General features: G+C 45.5%; 1 protein-coding gene across 1 annotated transcript in view; it reads left to right on the forward strand.

Annotated features, from left to right (window-relative positions):
- OSMR (oncostatin M receptor) overlaps positions 1–20,306 on the forward strand; it is a 357,357-nt gene that overhangs the window by 90,608 nt on the left and 246,443 nt on the right. The window contains exon 5 of the mRNA XM_078674982.1: positions 4,649–4,823. Coding sequence (XP_078531108.1) covers positions 4,649–4,823 — 175 coding nt within the window. The remainder of the gene's footprint in view (positions 1–4,648; positions 4,824–20,306) is intronic.

Consider the following 20,306-nt stretch of genomic DNA (forward strand, 5'->3'; position numbering starts at 1 on the left):
CCGACTTTCGCTATCTATAAAGGCCAAGTATTACCGGCTGCCCTATATGGATCCGAGCTGTGGGGGTTCGAGAACACAACGGATTTAGTTATATCCGAAAATAAGTTTATGAGAAATTTGGTGGCCCTCCCAGATTCTACCCCGCTGATCCCACTGCGGCTAGATTTGGGTAGGCGACCCCTCACAGATATAGTGCGCTTGCGCCCACTACTTTTTTGGGTGCGACTGAGAAGGACCCGGGAGCTCCATAACTATGCAGCAGTTCTAGATGAACTTATTCTGCTTAATACGGGCAACAAGATTAAGTGGCTGTGTAATCTGAGGCAGTTGGGTGTGCAACTGGGCTTGAGTGAATCATGGATAAGTCAAACACCGCCTCCCAAGTCAGTGACTAAGAAGCTCTATTGGGACTTGGTCCAGGAGGAGGCCATATGCAGAGGTGTAGGGGGTCCCCTCTCTGAGCGGTTTCTCGAGTTCAAATGGACAAGGAAACTTGAACCCTTTCTAGACTTCATAGGGAAACCTTTGGATAGATCACTTTACTTAAAACTTAGGCTCGGGACCCTCCTGGTGAATGATTTCACCTTCGGGTGGAATAATCTTGGTGGTCTATCGAAAGCCTGCCCTGGCTGTGCAGCCCCTAACGAGTCTGTGGCGCATTTTTTCTTCGCCTGCCCTGCATATAGGGTTGCCAGGAAGATATGGTTAAAACCGTTATGTAAGGGGTTGGGCCTCAGATATCATAAAATGGCCCTACGGATCCTCTGCACCGACACATCTTCCACTGCCATGGTGTGTGGGGTAGCTAAATACCTGGGTAGCGCATGGCAGATACGTATGAGGAGGGTTAAGCCCACCCCCCCACACAACTTAATTGCCAGATGGCCCCCCGGCAGGAAGTTTTTATGGGTTTCTTGTACTTGTTGTTATTGTATATTTTAATGATTTTAGATCTGGGTAGTATGTAATGATGTATGTATTCAAGGATTGTTGGGTTCTTGTTTCTTATTTTTTTTTTGTACTGTATAAATTGCATACTTTTATGATGAAATTTATTATCGAATAAAGTATATCTGCGACTTGAACAATACTGTACGGCTATTTTGAGGGTTTATCATGCATCTACATACCACCCACTCGCCACTGGTCTTGACATTTATAGGTGTCAGGCAATGTGGGCCTCCTTACATGGAGTTGAATTATGGGTTACAGTAGATGCTGGGTCTTTTGAGCATGTAGAAAATCCGCTTATGAGAAGCCTAAATAATCTTCCAGCAAGCACTCCACTAATTTCATTGAAGCTAGACTATGGGCTAAGGCGTATAAATTATATGGTAGCCTTGAAACCTTTATTGTTTTCATGGAGAGTATGGACAGCCCCAGAACTCTCCATCATTCGTAAGGCCCTGGAGGAGTCTATGGGACTGCCGGGGCCAGTAAGATTCCCTGGCGAGGTTAGTCAGGGACCTCCTAAAACAGATTGGGCTGTGTATTCTTTGTTCAACACCAACAGCATCAGTTTCGAAGCAGGGCCTGAAAAGTGCCTTCTGGCAGTATATTGATTTACACAACCTAGGCTCTATCAGGGAGGGTTCTGTATTTTTTAGAGTTACAAGCTGAGTACCATTTTGAGCCATTCTTGGATGAGATTGGGCAACTCCAGACTAGGACCTGGTTTATAAAATTTCATCTAGGGACGCTACCGACAAGTGCTTTTACTGCCACATGGAAAAATGGAAACCTTGTTCCTATTAAAAACTTGTCCATTCTGTCCTGGAGAGGCGGAAACGGCTGAACATCTTGTTTTCTTTTGCCCAGTCCATCGAGTTTACAGGAGGAAGTGGATATTGCCACCCTGCCGTAACTTGGGAGTTGAGAGAGTACAAGATTGCGTTTAGAATCCTCAGAAGCGTTTCTAGACAGTTTATTGTTTTCACTGTCTCAAGGTATTTAATGTCCGCTTGGAGGTTAAGACAGAGAAAGATGCTCATCTGAAGCTTGTTCTTCTACATACTTGTATTTCAATGTTCTTAATGTTTCTATTTATATATGTATATTTTTACTGCTTTTTTTATTTTTGTATTAAACTAAGATCTTTTTGTAATGTGTTTTTATGTATTTTAACCATGCTCTTTTATGTGCTTCAGTCGAAATAAAGATTGTTTAGACTCAGTGGCGTAGGAAAGGGGGTGCGGTGGGTGTGGGCTGCCCCGGGTGTCGACACTGATGGGGGTGACAAAATTGCAAACATATGTGTTTTAAACACATATTTTTGCCATTTTGTCAAGCCGGGGGTGACAAGAAATTTTCTGCACCGGGTACCACCTGAATTTGCTACGCCACTGTGACTTTGAAAATATTACTTACTGGACCCAGGGCAAAAAAAACCATATATTGTTTGTATGTTGTGAATCGGTCAAAAAACAAGCCAGGAGAACCTGATTCTGATGACTCCTTTCCGTTGAACCGGTTTCCACCCAAAAAATGTATTGAACGATATTCACTAAACTGTCAAATCTAAGCTGCAGATTGCCCTTACCAGCAAAAATTCAGTTTTTGCCATGCGTCTTTTCATCTCTGTTTTTCCATGTTTTCCCTTTTGACATGATTATCATTCTACTTTGATGCCTTCTTACCGGCAGCGCACGAGGCGTCACTTCTTGTATTTATGTGGCACATGGACCAAAAACTTAGTTACATTGCACATGTTCACATTCATATCCTTTAGGCAGGGAAAATTAAGGGCCATATGTACGAACACATTTTCCCATAGACACAGAATGGGTAAAACCCTTTGATACATCTGGCCCTAAGTGATTTGCCCAGAATCACAGGATGTTGAGGTGACCTCGTGACTCGAAACTGGCTACCCAGTTCAGAAGTCGGCATCTCTGACCACAGCATGTCGTCCTTCTTCCTCCTCCCACCCTCTACTTCATGGAGGTAAGACATAAGGAGGGCAATCTTCACGTCCATCCCCTGTTCCCTCTCTCGAGCCTAAGGAAGGCACATGGGGAGCGGATAACCAAGGGAAGGAGTTGTCACCCCTGCTTATCAGTATCCATGCCCTGCACAAACTTGTCAGCCACATCTTTGATCTTCTCAGCTGTGGTGTACTAGATGTGCTCTTTATAAATGAAACATGTTTGAATGTGTCTTCCATTCCAGACATCACGCTGGCTTGTCTCGTAGGTTATTCACTGGTCCACTAACGCCATCAACGGGGAGGAGGTATGGTGATAGCGTTTAAACACCAATTGTCATGCTCCACTTTTGAGCTTGGTGACCTTAAGTGAGCAGAGAGTTTAGGCTTCCATCTTGCGCTATCTTCTCAAGCTTCTTTTACACAGTCCACAAATTCAGGTTTTTTGGGGAGAGGTATGTAGAGGGCTGACTGAAATTCTAAAGAAACAAATTCAGGTAAGCCCTCTCCTTAAAAAATTTCGGTTGGACAACGAATCAGTTGGAGATGAACAAAAATTACTGTTTTATGCTTTGCGGCTGGCAAAAAGAGAGCTATGTAAAAAGTGGACCAGTGCTCTGTCTCCAACGTATATAGAGTGGAAATTATCATGAAGTTATAATCTAAATGTGCACGCAATCTCCTTAGACAAGAGAAGATACGCTTTTTGGCCCCCGGTAGCTGAATGGCTGGGGAGGTAGGAAGGGCGGTCCAATGATTATGCCTCAAAAGCAGGCCTCAGAAAATGCACCAGACAATCCTAAGTCTCTCATATCTATCATGGAAGGGTGGTATCAAAGAAATTATAGTATGGTGAGAGTGTTGAAAGACAGGAAGTTTGGCTTCATGAAGTGCAGTTGACGGGTCTCTTGGTAAGGCAGAAAAAATCAGATCCTTGCTCTCACTGCACATTTAAAAGGGTGGTCACGGACGGAGGTGCGTGAAAGGAAATCTGAGGCTAATGAGGACAACATTTTTTTTTAAAAAGCTTCTTTACCAGGGCATTAATCTACCATCCCCCAGATCCAGTTTTATTGGATCCCTAGAAGAAGCTCTGGACTCTCATCTCTTGTAACCAAATGTATAGGATAACACTGAGTATTGTTAAAGAGTTCTACCGTCCCTTAATTTCCCGGCCTACAGCCTCGGAAAATACTTTCCAAATTACTTCATGCCAGGATCTTTTCTCTATGCAGGTTACATAGGACAGGCTCCTTACACTAGATTGCATCTTGTTTTGTCTAGTCTTGAAAACGACTTCATATTCATGCGTAAAAGCCATTTGACATCAAACATAAAAGAATAGCTGAGCTTAAAATTTGTAGCCCAAAACTGCTTGATTGTGAATCTTCTGAAGTTATTCTCATTATTTTGATATCTAAAAAATAAATGTGATTTCTATGAAATTATCAAAAAGACACGGTCATCCCTGAATACCAGATCGCTAATGGCTGGACTAAGCCTTGTACAGGCTGTTTGTGGAGGCTTTCTGCAGGGACAAGCGATGTTTGACTGGATGCACTGCTGATAACATTCAAAAGTGAAGTAAATGAGATGCATTGCCAATACCAGAATGTTTTGCTCACATTAGCCTCAGCTCATTTGTTGAGCAGCACTACTCTCTTCTAAGGAAACAAACTCTTGCCAAGACAAAACTTTCAAATCAAGGCTTTTTCCTGCTTACAGGGGAACTACAGCACGACTCTCACTAAGGCACCTGCACCACTGAAGTGGAGCTGGGATTCGGATTTACCTTTGGAATGTGTGTCCCTCTCACTAAGGATCAGAAGCATAGTAGATGATGAGAGGTTTCCTGATAGCCACATCTGGAGCAAATGGAGCCCATGGAACACAGTCTGGGGTATGTAATGATAGCAAATGGTGATGTTACAAACTACAAGATTATACACGCAGGTCAAAGTGAACACAAACAGTAGAGATCAGGCTGAGCTTGCTTGGGTTTGAGACAAAAATATTTTAGTGATATTATGGTATGTTTATCTGCACTTCATTTTTGTTTTTCATCAGGGCTGATTGGAATGTAAATTAGGTACTATCAAATATATGTACTATAAATGCTAGATTAAGCAATCTTTACTATTATGTACTATCTTATATAGCACATTAAGCCACTTAGTGCTTAGTGTTGCCTTTCTTGTTTGTTCCTTTATTTGATCCTTTACTTTAAGGGTGCCTGCTTTAGAGGACTGACTCTTACGGACATGCATGCATCCATAAACCCACAGCATTTTTAGAATATATAGCACATCAAAGAGTATCAAAGGGAATGACGAGTTTCAGAACAAAATCTTTCTCAGAAACCTTCTTTTAACTTTATAAAACCAGGTAGATCCCAACATTAGGAAGACACATTCTTCATTGCAACTGAGCAAAAGACTTGGGTCCATTAGTCTCACTCAAATCTTTAACAAGATTAGTACATTTTTCTTTCCAATTACACCAGTCAATATTTTTATTGTCCATCTTTACAAGTGAGCACTTCCATAAAGGAAGGGATGTTCCTCAACCTTTTGAATAACTGGCCGAAAAATCAATGCAGTGTCAGTGACTATGCAGGATCTTAGATCCATGATAGAATGTCACGGAACCAAGGGGCATATTACCAATCCCATATCGCCACCACAACGGCACTTTTTGTGATGTTGTGGTGGCGATAGGGTCAGCACGCTATTACCAAGGCAGCGTTAAACCACATAATGTGGCTAAAAGCCACGTTAAGTGGCTTAACGCGGCCTTGGTAATAGGGCCCCTTTCACGCAAATAATAGCGTGAAAGGGGCGTGCAGTGGGTGTTGCGCTGGGAGTTCCACGTTCTCTGCACCACCAGCAGCCAGTGGAGGTCCTTTCTCACCCGAGAGGTGTGCCCCTCTCTGGGCAAGTGAACTATGAGCTGAGCGGCCTGATTTTGAATTAACTGAAATGTCATAAGCTAGTTCTTGTCTCTTCCCTACTGCTCAGCTGGAATGTGTGCTGACCTCATAGAATGTTTGGGTGCCTGTGTATCCTGATTATACACCCGGCCTGTGTATCATCCATTTACAACATGAAGCCTACGCAAAAGAACTTTCGGAGGTCCAAATAGAGAGTAAGCATAGTCTATTCTAGACATTTCCAAGGCTATGATTACCTGTACCAGAACCTCCCTCATAATGAATTACCTTATCTTTTTTATGCGTCGCAGTTGGTGAAAGCAGGCTGACGTCACTGCACTAATCTGATGTTTGAGTCAGAGATCCTCATCAATAATGACCCCTAGGCTTTTTAAAGCGATACAAAAGGGACCGGTTTCGGATTCATAATCCTCATCAGCCAGGCTATCTTGAATCCAGTGGCCAAGTGAACAAGTGACTCACGTCTGAGTATACCCTGCCACACTTAGGGCGAACAAAGCGATACAAAAGGGGATGATGGACGGAGCGTTTGAACAAATCAAACACTCACCCCCAGTCAACTGATCTGGGTTTAATCCATCACCATTCTTTAGTTCACTCAGCCACCCCAGTTCAGACATGGCTATATGCAAATCAGTCTGACCCTGTGCCTTATGGGAACAGTCCAGCCCGAACTGCCAAGCCATGTCTTCCCTGGACCGGAAACAAGCATCCTGGGACCGGTTTCGGATTCATAATCCTCATCAGCCAGGCTATCTTGAATCCAGTGGCCAAGTGAACAAGGGACTCACGTCTGAGTATACCCTGCCACACTTAGGGCGAACAAATCGATACAAAAGGGGATGATGGACAGAGCGTTTGAACAAATCAAACACTCACCCCCAGTCAACTGATCTGGGTTTAATCCATCACCATTCTTTAGTTCACTCAGCCACCCCAGTTCAGACATGGCTATATGCAAATCAGTCGTATGTGCCTTATGGGAACAGTCCAGCCCGAACTGCCAAGCCATGTCTTCCCTGGACCGGAAACAAGCATCCTGGGTCCGGTTTCGGATTCATAATCCTCATCAGCCAGGCTAGCTTGAATCCAGTGGCCAAGTGAACAAGGGACTCACGTCTGAGTATACCCTGCCACACTTAGGGCGAACAAAGCGATACAAAAGGGGATGATGGACGGAGCGTTTGAACAAATCAAACACTCACCCCCAGTCAACTGATCTGGGTTTAATCCATCACCATTCTTTAGTTCACTCAGCCACCCCAGTTCAGACATGGCTATATGCAAATCACTCTGACCCTGTGCCTTATGGGAACAGTCCAGCCCGAGCTGCCAAGCCATGTCTTCCCTGGACCGGAAACAAGCATCCTGGGACCGGTTTCGGATTCATAATCCTCATCAGCCAGGCTATCTTGAATCCAGTGGCCAAGTGAACAAGGGACTCACGTCTGAGTATACCCTGCCACACTTAAGGCGAACAAAGCGATACAAAAGGGGATGATGGACGGAGCGTTTGAACAAATCAAACACTCACCCCCAGTCAACTGTTCTGGGTTTAATCCATCACCATTCTTTAGTTCACTCAGCCACCCCAGTTCAGACATGGCTATATGCAAATCAGTCTAGGCTTTTTACAACTTTTTTAGGAGTGTTTAGGAGTGTGAGGGGAGCCCGTCTCACTGGGCCACAGGGTGCCTCCTGTCACGAAGCAAACATGGCAGTAGTTATGTTGAGTGACCGTCAGGCCTAGTAAATGCCGATGGTGCTTGTCTGGCCGAATGTACATCAGAAGAGGACTGTTGGCTCATGAGGGGGGAGATAGAGGGAACCCCAGGGGAGGAGTGCAGGAGGGAGAGAGAGAAGAAAGAAGATAGGAGTAGATGGAGAGGCGAGGAAGATCGGCTACACTGGGTGGGAAACACAACACCTGTCAGGATGGTTGGGCAGGAGTGAGCATACTGTTGGGGTAAAGTCCGGGCATTACCCTAGGCTCTAAGGTGATCTAAAAAGGGAGTTCATGGAGGTTTGTCCTCCTGTACTTATTAATTGAAGGCATCCGAAAGGCGTTTGGTGCCAAAAGTGCCATAAAGTTTAACGTGTACAGCATTTTCAGCGCTTCTGACAGAACATAGTCAATTCCACCATTTGCCAAAGGCACTTGGAGATGTTGACTTCCAGTCTGAGAGAACTGTTTTGGTGCCCAAGGAGAGAAGGAGGTCTACTAACGAAGAAGTGTGGGAGTTGATGTTCCGAGGAACAGGGGTTGGCATGTAGACTCAATACAGTTGTTAGGACATCCATCTCTATTGTAGACCCTGTGATCTATTGTAGCAAGCCTTGGATCTTTGTCCATAGTGGGAGTGCCATTTTGCATTTAAGAACCATATGTTGGATGTCCCCTACGCCTTCCCCATACCACTAGCATGTGTTTGAGTCCCTCAGACCCAGTTTGTGTAGTCTGTTTGGAATCCAGTATGTTTTGTGGATGGACCAGAATCTACATTGTGCTAGGGCAGGGGTGATTTGGCATCGAAGAGAGATTTACAGATCTTTTGCTGTTTCGTTGAGGTTTGAGGAGCCTGCTGATCGTGTATTGGGGTTCTCATTTTCAGTTAAATAATCTCAGATCCTGACCATTAGATGTGTCAAGAAGTTTGTACAGATGTGAGGTGGTTTGGCCTCTCCTTTTAAGAGTGCCTAATAGTCTGGAGAGGTCTGGTTCTTGTGGGGGTCTCAAGTTACTCAACATACTTTTAAGTCTTAGAAGTTTATAAAAGTAAATATTAGGTAGAGCAAATTTAATTTGCAAGGTGGGGAGCGGTGCAGAACTCCATATTCTTTATGGAGTTTATGCCTTGTTGAGCCCATGGATCCCAGAATAATATCTTCCCCTCAAGTTTAATTGCGCATTTGAGCCAGAGGGAGGCTAGGAACGAGCTGTGTAATCAGTGTTCTAGGCATTTGTCAAGGAGTAGGAGTGACACAACCGTGTCCATTATTATATGGAGCGTTCTAGAGGGAGTTTCAAGATATTGTGTATTGTGAGGGTGTAACTAAGGGGTAGGAGTGCGGTTAGGCTGGATTCAATGATGAGCCTCGGTGGGGGCTGGATTCCTGTGATCGTAGCCACCATGCACCCTATGTTCTTTTGTAGCAGGGATAGTCTGGGATGTTTATCCCCCTGGAAGATTTGTTCCTCTTCAAGACTTTCATAGAGGTTCTTGTTTTTTTACCTTTCCATATGAATTCAGAGATAGTGTTATCCACCAACTTAAAGTAGGAAGGCTGCTGGAAGCATGCTAGTCGTGAAGTTAATCCGGGGGGAGGGGCTATCATCATCTTCACCGTTTCCACTAGCCCCCACAATGTGATATTTTTCGAATATCAGGTGTTGAAAAGTTACTTTATTTTGGTCAGAGATAAACCATATGCTCAGGTATTTAATGGCCATAGGTTTGCACTTTAGACCAAAGTCGGCGATTACAGCAGATGTACAGTAAACATTTAGGTAGAATGCTTCAGTTTTATCTTTATTCAGGGAAAGCCCGCTACTTGTGAATATTTTTCTATTTCTTCCATGATGATTGGTATGGCTTGTTGGGCATTTTTGGTGAATAACAACATGTTGTCGCATAATTAGCTACCACTTGTCTGCCTGAGGAGAAGTTAATCCCTGTGATCCTGGGTTTTCCCAAAAGGTGGAGATTAACGGTTCAATGACCAGTAGGAAGAGAAAAGGTGAGAGCGGGCACCCTTGATGAGGATCTTGTGAGAGAGTGAAGGTTTGAGATAGGTGGCTGTTGACCCTAACTCTTGCAGTGGGGCCCGAGTACAGGGTTAAAAGCAGGCAGATAAATTCATCCTCCAGGTGGTATCTGTGTAATGTGGCATGTAAAAGAGGCCAAGAAACCTTGTCAGAGGCCTTTACTGCCTCTAGTACTAGGGCTTCTGTTGATGAATGGGATAGACATGGCAGAATGCTCTGATATTGTCCACTGCGAGTCTGCCTTTGAGGAAACCCGTTTGTGAGTTTGGTATCAGGGTTGGGATGACCGTCTCCAGTCTGCTGGTCGCAATCTTCGCATAGATCTTGCAGGCGATATTGATAAGGGAGATCGGTCTGTAATTTTTGAAGTTTAAGCGATCTTTCCCTTTCTTTGGCATCACCACCAAGATAGTAGCTTCAGTGACTGGGCAACTAATGTAGCCCAATGAGGCTAGATGGTCCAAGTGTCATAACACCAAGTCTAGTCCGTGGTACAGTGATAAGCTCACGACATGCGTAAAGCTTGCAAAAGATTGGAACAGATGTGGAGGAGCGCTTATGACCTGATCTCTAAGGGACACTATCAAGCAGCTATTAAGTATTACACAGGGCTATCCAGTCAGATCGGGCAGCCTACAACGCAGCTTAGATCAGGGGCAGTAAAAACCCTGCTAAATGTGTTTTTAGCACACTGAAAGATCTTAAACGGGCAGGATTACCCCAGCACCTCACATGACATCTGATGAACAACGTGAGGCTCTTGCCACCTATTTTGTGGAAAAAGTGGAGAACATCTATAACTCCTTCCCTCTTGCTGCTAAAAGCCCTGGGCAAGTTCCTGCACCACCCACACTCTTGCGTTGTTGTTTCCATCAATATCCCAGGATGACCTTTGTGTGCTGTGCATCAAGGTGAAATCAGGCTCACCTGCCGACCCTCTCAAACCTGAGCTATTTATGAACTCTTTATCCGTGCTTCTGTCTCCATTGGGCCAGGTGATTAATATGTCCCTGTCCAAGGCAGATGTCCCTAGGACATGGAAGCAAACAAGGGTGATCCCCTTGTTAAAAAAGCCTTCCTTAGACACAGCCAAACTGGAGAATTTCTGTCCCATATCTCTCCTGCCTTGGGTATCTAAGATCGCTGAGACCCATGTCAATTCCATTCTGACAAGATTGGAAAATAATTAACATCTTAGACGACCCGCAGAATGGCTTCCGTCCTGGCCACAGCATGGAGTCTGCCCTCCTAGCAGTGACTAAACATCTGAGGGCCGCACTCGATGAGTACATCGGCACTGATTTTATTAGACATCAGTACCGCGTTTGATACGGTCTCCCACCAGATTCTGTTGCAATGGCTCAAGGAAATGGGGGTTGTGGGCTCTGCCCTTGAATGGTTCACCTTCTTCTTTCTGAGAGGTCCTTTCGGGTGACGGTTCCCCGTTTTTGCTCTTGGATTCATACTATTCGTCATGGGGGGCCACAGGGCTCTGCACTGAGCCCTAAGCTGTTCAACCTGTACAAGACAGTGGCAGGGACCTGTATCGGGATTCTGAGAGGGCTTAAAACACTGTTAGGATACTTTGACCTGTCCACTTGGCAGATTATCATCCAGGCTGCTATTTTGTCGAGATTGGACTATGCCAGCTCTCTCTACTTGGGGACCAACAAGTCGGAGATCTTGAGATTACAGAGGGTTCAGAATGCGGTGACCAGAATTCTTCTTGGCCTCCCAAGAACCTGCTCTACCTCAGCTGCCATTCGCCAACTACATTGGTTGCCCGTGGCCAGATGTGTGGATTTCAAGTCCCTGTGTATCACTTTTTAAATCTTGAATTCGTTTTCGCCTGGCATTTTGGCAACTTTGCTCTCACCCTACATTCCATCCCTCCAACTTCGTTCTACGGACCAACATTTTGCGGTGGTTCCGAGGTTGAGGAGAGTACGGGCCGGTGAGCATGCTTTCCGCACTCGGGCAGCCAAACTGTGGAATTCTCTCCATCTGCCTATTTGCAGTTTGAATAACTACTTGGCGTTCCGTAAGGCAATACAGACATATCTCTTCCCGTCACTGTAGTTTTCCTGAAGCTCTTTCTGGTGGTCTTTCCATGTCCATGTGACTGTTATAGCACCGCGACGCCCCTTTGCTGCGCTAACTGCGCGCTATACAGGCTGTATAACATAACATACAACATAACAGGCATATTTGGCAGCGGCCACAGATACATTCCACCCGGACTGGAGTTTGGAGCAGGGGTATGCGTTCCCACCCTTTGCGATGATCACGTGGACAACAGCACAAGTCGCAGGCAATCAGCGGACCTAGTCCTGATCACACTACTCTGGAAGTCGCAAGTTTGGTTTCCGGTTCTTCTGGATCTTTCTTGGGATTTTCCAATCCTACTCCCCCACTTTCCGACCCTTCTCATGAGTCCCGAAGTGACTCCTCATCCGGTGGTGTTGACAAACTCACTGTGGCTCACGGCGTGGCGGATTTCAGGGATAGATGGTAAGTCCCAGGTGTTTTGCGAGAGGCGGAGACATTCCTCTCCAAGGATTGGGCAGACAGTACTGTGTAAAGGTACAGGACCGCATGTGGCAGATGTTCCCTTTGATGTTTGCGACGGGGTTTCAATCCCTTGGTCGCAGACGTGGTTCAAGGTATCTCAGCAAGGGGTTTTCCTCCTCATTGAAGTCATCGTAGTATTCCATAGCGTTGTGGAACCGTGGAGTACATGTGAAAAATATATATATTTATAACCGGTGGTAACCCATCAGGCCATTGGTGAAGGCCTTAGATTTGAGGGTTGGGTGGCAACCTAAAATATGGGCGGATAAACCTCAGGTTTCACGGGGTTCTAGCCCCCAGAGGACCAAAGCTGCTGGCTTTAATAAAATATGTAAAAATCACCCTATATTCAGGGAAAACTGGTATTGGTCGTGTCCCCTGCAAGGCCCACTGGCCGATACTAGACCTCAGCGAGGCGTTCAACAACCGAATACAGACTCAGGATCCCGTTTTGAACTGGGCAGGGAAACAGAGCGTAGAATGCAGTAAAAGTGGGCAGTGTGATTAATTAGAGCCGCCACCGCTTACAACCCGTACCAGGCATCCCCTCAGACCAGAGGCTCTGACTGGAAGTGCGCGTGATGTTAGAATTGCTGAAGGAAGATCAAACACCCCGACGCACTTGGCAGGGCCTCCTGCGCCTCCTGGCAGCGGGAGGTCCACAGAGCACAGGCCAGCAGGACACTGCGTAGGGACGGGAGAAGCCATACCAGCGGCAGAATTACAGAATCTGCAAGCGCAGCCAACGCCCTGAAAGGGATCAAACGGAACAAATAGGACGTGGCGCAAGCACACCTAAGACAAATAAAATACACAATAACCCGGGGCCTTAATGCGAAATCAGAATAAATTAACAAGCCATCAAATAACACAGCGCGATCGCGCTCAAGTTCCATTTAGCATAAAAAAGCACACAATTAGGAAATAAGCAACAAACAAAGCACTAATCAGTGAGAGTAACTGAAGAGCACTTATCTGGCTGCAAAGCAGAGAAGAAAAAAAGAGGAGGTGGGGACACTAACAAGGGACTATGTTGGGCTCAGAAGCCCCTGATTGGACACTGCTACCCTGACTGGATTGGTTGTATTTGATTTTTTGCTACCTTTCCCTATGGTTCATGGGAAACGTAGTCATTGTTAATATTGACGCTGCTATTGAAATAAAGTGAAGAAAGAAAGCATAATCCTCGCCTCCAGTCCTGACATAGAATTTCAGATAAAAGCAGGATAGCATCGTCAGTGGAATCTAGGTGCTACCCTGTAGGTAAGCTTGGAGTAGCGTGACCGTAGTCCACTAGATTAGGGAGCCACTTCGATGGACCAGGAAGTGTTGGTTATGAACTGCGTCCATTCCCAAGGGTGTCTTGGCAAATCAAAATGAAGATAATCATAAACACAGGAAAAGCAAAATATGTCAGCAATCCAGAGGGACATTAGATGTTCACCGCAGCAGGGACAGAAAAGTCCAGAAACTTTTGTAGTTCCACCGGTTCAGAAAAAAGCTGAGTTTTGCCATGGACTACGATCCGGAATTTTGATGAGCCTGAGAAGCTATACGGAATGTTGTGGTCTTTAAGAGACTGACGGATGGACAAGAAGCCTTTCCTGATGGCCATGGTGTACTTTGAATAGTCCTGTGCAATATTGATTCTGATTCTATTCCAGAGGATGTGTTGAGCTTTCCTGAAATGGGAAAGTATGGGTGCTGCATGGTGATATTGTAGTGGTCTAAATATCATGGCTCTAGCGCATGAGTAGGATGGTTAGAGTGGAGCTTGGCCATCAGGACTCTGTGAGCCCATTCTATCTCAAAGTCTGTGTCAAATTTGATTCCTTGTGTGCGGGCTATCCAGACATCCAAAAATGTAGCACCGGAGTTAACGTCATCTTCCACCTTTTCTGGTAGCTCGAATATGCTCAGATTATATCTACTCTTCAGACCTTCAACACAAAGATGTCTTTCATCAGGTATTTAATCCTGTTGGTGGTGCATCCACTCTTGTCTTCTCAGAAAATGCATAGTCCTCCAGTGTGCCAATCCTTGTCTCTACTTCTGTAAGTCTGCCCGCCATATTTTGTAAGTCGTTCCTTAAGACTGAAGGTCCTGATGCATGGCATCTGTGTTTGCTTTTGTTTCTTGGGCCAGGTGATGTAAGGCTGCTAGTCGCTGTAGTATCATACCTAGGCTGGCCCCGGTGTCTGCTTTTGGTTTGCTGGGGCAGTCTGACAATGGAGGTGCCGCCTTTTCCCGTTTTAGTGTATATTTGTTGTCTTTATTGCCTCGTGTGTGAATGACTCTGTGATCTGCCATCATGGTAGCTGCAGCGGACTCAAAGGGATGTAATGTAGTTGTGTATCCACACAAGCTGTTTGTAAGATACATGTTGGTCACTTAGCAGTGTGGGAACATGAGGTCTTCAGTTCTTGTGGAGCCAGGAACCGTTTAGTTGGACAATTGATGCAGCAGGGTATTTTAAGCATAGCTGTACTGATCCCCAAGGTCCTTTTAAGTTGTGGTTGCAAAACTCTAGGTGGAATTATTGAAAGAGTACTAAATATTGGAATAATTCACAGCCTACACAACCTTTTTTTTGTGCGTGCAATTTCATATAGCCCAATCTTGACGCGCAGGTATTGGAATGCTTTACATGATCACCAGTTACGTTACCCAAGGACACATTCATTTTTGGTAGGCACAGGAAGATTACGTGATTTGCCCAGAATCACAAGATATTGAGCCAACGCTGAGACTCGAACCTGGTTCCCCAGCTCCAAAGTCGGCAACTCTGGCCATTACACAACATCCTCTGTGTAAGCTAAGCCTTGGTAAGCAAATTTTCGCCTTACTTCAGTAATCATGGACATAGGGTAGGTCTCAGGGTGCAGGGATGGGCGCGTTTGCCATTTTGTTTCCCCTCGTGGGGATGCTGTTAATACTGAATGTGACATTAAGATTCAGAGTGGTCAACAGCGCGTGATGCTCAATATAGCCAGTAACCAGATCTTTCATGTGCGGCATGATTCACCATGAGGCATGTAAAATTGATGGCATGGCGGTGGGCTGTAGCGTATAGCTGTGCATTGCCCGCAGATCAGAAGGGCCTCACCTGCAGTTTGTGACCAGATCATAAAGTGCGGTAAGGGACTGGGGGTATCCAGTAATGGGACCGCAGCAGGAGGGCACTCCATGATCTTGTGGCAAACCTTTCCGTAGGTCATAGACAGGGGCCAGGTGCAAAAGCGATTGTGAGGCTAAGAGTGGTCGGCGCCTCTGGGAGGCAGATATGTGCACTCCATCAGGCAGTGATCCCGGCAAGTGAGCTTTTATATTGGGGACCACGCTGGGTACAGTACATTGTGCCTCCTATCCGTCTATCATTGCTGTGTGCGATTGTGGGTTGCTTCACGGAGTGCTGAGGTAATGATAGCCACCATTTTGTACTCCTGCCTCTGCCCTGTCTGTGTTTTGGAAGCACTTCACACATGCCCAGTGACCTGTCCACTAGTTGCAGGCTTGTAGTAAGTGGTGGCGGGGTACAGGGTCAGCGATCTATTTTGGAGAACTCTCAGCACTATTATGGTGACAGGAGTCCTAAGCCATAGGGAGCGGCCTTGGATGATATCACTTATGCGGCCAGGGATCGAGAAATGCCTTTGGATCGCGTGCACAATCACTTCTCTGCGCAGTTATGCAGGCTAGTAAGTGTTCTCTGAGAGAGTCCCCCATTGAGGTCAGCTCATTGTGCCTCCTACCTTATAATTGCTTATGCTTGTGACCGCGGGGTGATCAGCAAGGTGTAGAGCCGATGGCAGCCTCTTTATTTTAGTTGCTTGCACAAAAGCAACGAGGAGTCTAATCCGCAGTGTAATGTCTCAATTTTTGCCACATCTCAACCACCAGTGCTTAGTTTGCCTCCATGGGTTTGCATCGGGTGTCTGCTGGGAAGATTGCGTTCTGAAGCACTAGAAATTGCAGGACCAGGCATGAGGCATTTGGGTTAAGTGGAGTAGTGTGGCTCACTGGTTAGAGGCGGCAGGCCCGAGAGCAGAAGTCGGCCTGGGACCAAGGTTCAATTCCCGACGCGGCAGGGTTGTGGACCTTGGTCAGCGGACTCGATAATTCTCGCTTCGGTGCTTACTCTAATCAGGGGTTCCACTTGGCAACACTGGGCATTAGCTTGCCTAATCTCCACAACGGCCCCACCAATTCCGTGGAAGCCTGGCTCCATCTTGGGGACTCCCAGCAATGGACCATCCCACAGGGAAAGCCAGGACGGGTTCCCCAGAGTTATACAGCGCCAGGAGACCTATGGACGGGTAGCAGTGCGCTTTACAAGCTCAAAAACATTTACATTTACATTTACATTTTAAGCCACCATCTTGCTCGGGCTCGCCCACAATGACCAATCCTTATTCTTTAAAGGAGCAATGTGTGCCTTAGATCTTTTCTTTGTACATAATTTGGCAGAAACTAACCAGTTTTATTGGCATGCAGATTGTCCTCACAATGTCAGATTGCACAACATACAGGAACAGTTGGGGAGTTGCCCAACTGATATTTGCCCCTCCAGGTCCCCCAGTATATGTGAATAAATAAATAGCCGGCAGTAAGGATATTGGTCTAAAATTTGATTGCTTATTGGGGTCAGCCGAAGTTTTATTTCGTAGAGGCAGACTTTATGATTGGTTCTATTACACAGGGACAATTCTTGCAGACAACGAGGCATTAAGCACTTTGTTTACAATAGGGTTGATGGTCAGTGCCCCTAATGCAAACAAACATAGAGGACAAGGGCCAGATGAATATCCAGATTTGAGGCTTATAATAGCAGCCAGTGATCTCGCCAGAGGGATAGGTTGGAAATGTGAAAGAGTAGTCACACCGGAGGTAGTCTTTCTGAAACTTGCTGCCTCAGGTAGGTTCTCCCCCATTTGCAAGCATGGTATGAGGGAGATATGAGGGGTCAACTGTTGATTGCTCAACAGAAGCCTTTAAGATCTATGGTGACTGCTACATTGGCTAGGTGGATGCGTTGGCTTCTGACCGAGGCCAGTATTGATTTATCTGTTTTTGGCAACCACTCCACTAGAGGGGCGATAGCTTCAAAGTCTATTGCTTTAGGTTCTCAATTGAGTGATATCTTGAGGGTGGCAGATTGGTTGTCAGAGTCCACGTTCAAGTCATTTTATTATAAGCCTATTATTGATGTTGCTTCTGTGGTAGTGGCTCAGCTTTAAACAAGCATGATCGGAGCATGATCGGAGCCTCCGGTCCCGACATAGAAAATTAAAGTTTCTAGCAATCCCAACAAGAATATTAGATTCAAGGGGAGGATTATCGCACCCTGTTGTTATTTACATATTGATGTATTTCAATACTTTGTCTGAAGTATTTTTCCCACCCAGATATTATTGATTATTTTGTAATATTTTATGATATATGGCCAGTGTTTACGGCTTCAGTGTTTTTACTTCCTTCTTAGTAAACGAATACAAGTGATTACTACTGTGACGCAGTTTGCATTATTTTGGAGATTCTTCGTTCGTAACTCTGCTCTTTGTGGGATGATATTCTTCCCTGCTTTCTTACACAGAGACAGAGGACTTCGGACTGCTTGGATCCAAGACCTTCGAGTCAGGCTCTTTTTGAGCCAGTTGTTTTTCCCAGTTGATTGTGATCCTATCGTTGTAAGGTCTCTGACTGCTTAACTGTTTTTCTGGTGTTTGAGGCAAAGAAAGAGGAAGCTGGATGTCAGTTTGGAGGTTATTTAGGGCTGTGGGCTCCATGGTTGATACATGTGACTAAAAATGGTCATGGGAAATGTAGTGTTTTAAAGTTTTACATTTGATCGGCTGCTGAAAATAGAGAGTAAAGAAAAAAGCTTAATCCTCGCCTCCTTGCCTTTAATAAAATAGAAAATTATTGTTGCAAATGCTAGAAATATTTTTATTGATCAAAGAAACCATTGTAACTACCAGAAGAGGAGAAAATACATAATAACTTTATTGTAAAAAATAAGTGAGTGTAAGAGTAAGCCATATATTACCTACAGACACTATGACTGTCGATTTTGCTCTTGCACTTTAGCGGTGGGCATGAGCAGCAATTTACTTAAGGGGAATTACATTTTTTAACTGAATCTGTCTTAAATACCTTATTAACACTTTTAATAAAACAAAGTCCTGATTGAATTTGAATGTGTATTGCACAACATTGGTTTCCCGGGTGCCTAAACACTTTCTAGGTGCCACCACAGAGCCGCCATCTTGGGCCAGGTCACACTAGTGGTTGGCTTACCAGGGCTTTAGGCCTTTTATAAGCACCTATACTGCGGACGCATGCAAGGGCACGCCATTGGCGTGCCAAAGGCATGCCTAAGGAAAGCCCATCCATTCCCATCTGCATCTGGATCTCAACCAGCGCCAGCCTTGTTGCCGGTTCGCTAGAAAACTGCTCACGTCGACTCCAGAGAGAAGATCGTAAACTTTAAACTCTCCACCCCTCCCTCTCCATGTGAGCGTCATCCTTCTGGTATGAATGAAGCATAATGCCTTCTCCTCTTTGAATGTTCCGCCTGCAGATTTGTCCTTTCCAATCTGGGGTGTTCACTCAAGCCGACAGCGTCCCCTCCTCCACTGGTCCGGGAAGCTACGTCACCTTCAAAGCAACCGGGCTGTGTTCGGCAGACCTCCTGAATTGCAGGTTGCTCCCGAAACATGTTTTCAACATATTCTGTCTGCTAACAGTGAATACGCTTGATCTTTTGTTTCTAACAGAGACCTGACTTTTGTAGTCTCTCTGCCTGATATCACTTTAGCTATCCCGTAGGGTTTCTCCATTTAATTTTACAACAGAATGGACTGAAAGGGAGGGGGCATTGCGGTTGTGTGCAGAGACACATGGGTCTGCACTGCCTCTAAACTGTCTGACTGTGATCCTATAGAAGGGCTTGCGCCTTCTCTATTTCACTTAACCCATTTTTTTCCTTGACCAGAGTTTTAATTTACAGACCCCCGAGCAGCCCTAGCGAATCCTAGGATCGGCTTTCAGATCTTCTGGGTCAATTCTCTATATTACACTCTATCTTCCTGGTCTTGGGAGAACTCAATTCCACACTGACAACCCAAATTGTACTAGTGCATTGCATGTGGTTAATTCCCTTGAGGAATTCAACCTAGAACAACACATACATGGCCCCACCAAAACGATGGGTCATACTCTGGACTTCATTTCTTTCTCACTCTCTGGCTAACCGTGCAGTGAAGTACCATGGTCTGATCACTTCCTTCTCCCCTTCACGAATGTCATGAATCAGGCGCTAGAGCAGGTGACCAGTCATCAGAGGAGTGGTAGATCTTGACGGTAACTGTTCCAGGTTTGGTTAGAAGAAGCTTAACAGATTACGTTAACAGGTTCTCCCGACAATGACCTTCAGCTAATGGACAGTTGGTTCCTGGGTGCCCTTGATCTTGTTGCCCCTCTGAAATCTGTGTCCCAGAGACTTTCAAGGTCACCTGCCTGTTGGCTTGCAGGAGCCTTAAGGGAGGAGATGGCCCGCAGCAAGCGGCTGTAGCTTGTGTGGCAGAAGAGGTGGAAACAGGCCCTCTTGCTTCTACTGCTAAAAATGCCTAACACAGACCCTAAGTTACTCAGAACCATTAGACCAATTTCCCTCCTTCCGGCACCAGATGCTGGAGAAGGTGGGCAATAAGCAGATTTGCTTGTTCCTTGAATTAAACACTCTCCTTCACAATACACACTCTGGCTTTCGGCCTGGTTATAGTACTGAGTCCACCTTACTGGAGGTTGCGGAATTCAACCTTGATTCGAGTGCATCTGCAATGGTCGTTCTTTTAGACTTTAAATCAGCATTTGACAGGGTCATGCAACTCATCCTGCCAAACAAACTAGGCAGGATTGGAATTCAAGAGAATGCTTTGGCGTGGATTAAATTGAATCTGGAGGACTGGTACAGACGGTATTTCTCGCACCCTTTTGCTCAGACCCTAGACAGCTTCACTACGGGATTCTGCAGGGATCTGCCTTGAGCCCAACCCTTTTCAATATCTTCTTTGAGCCCCTGGCCAAGCTGGTTG

The sequence above is a fragment of the Lissotriton helveticus genome, chromosome 2_1 (assembly GCF_964261635.1).
Source record: "Lissotriton helveticus chromosome 2_1, aLisHel1.1, whole genome shotgun sequence".
Taxonomy (NCBI): domain Eukaryota; kingdom Metazoa; phylum Chordata; class Amphibia; order Caudata; family Salamandridae; genus Lissotriton; species Lissotriton helveticus.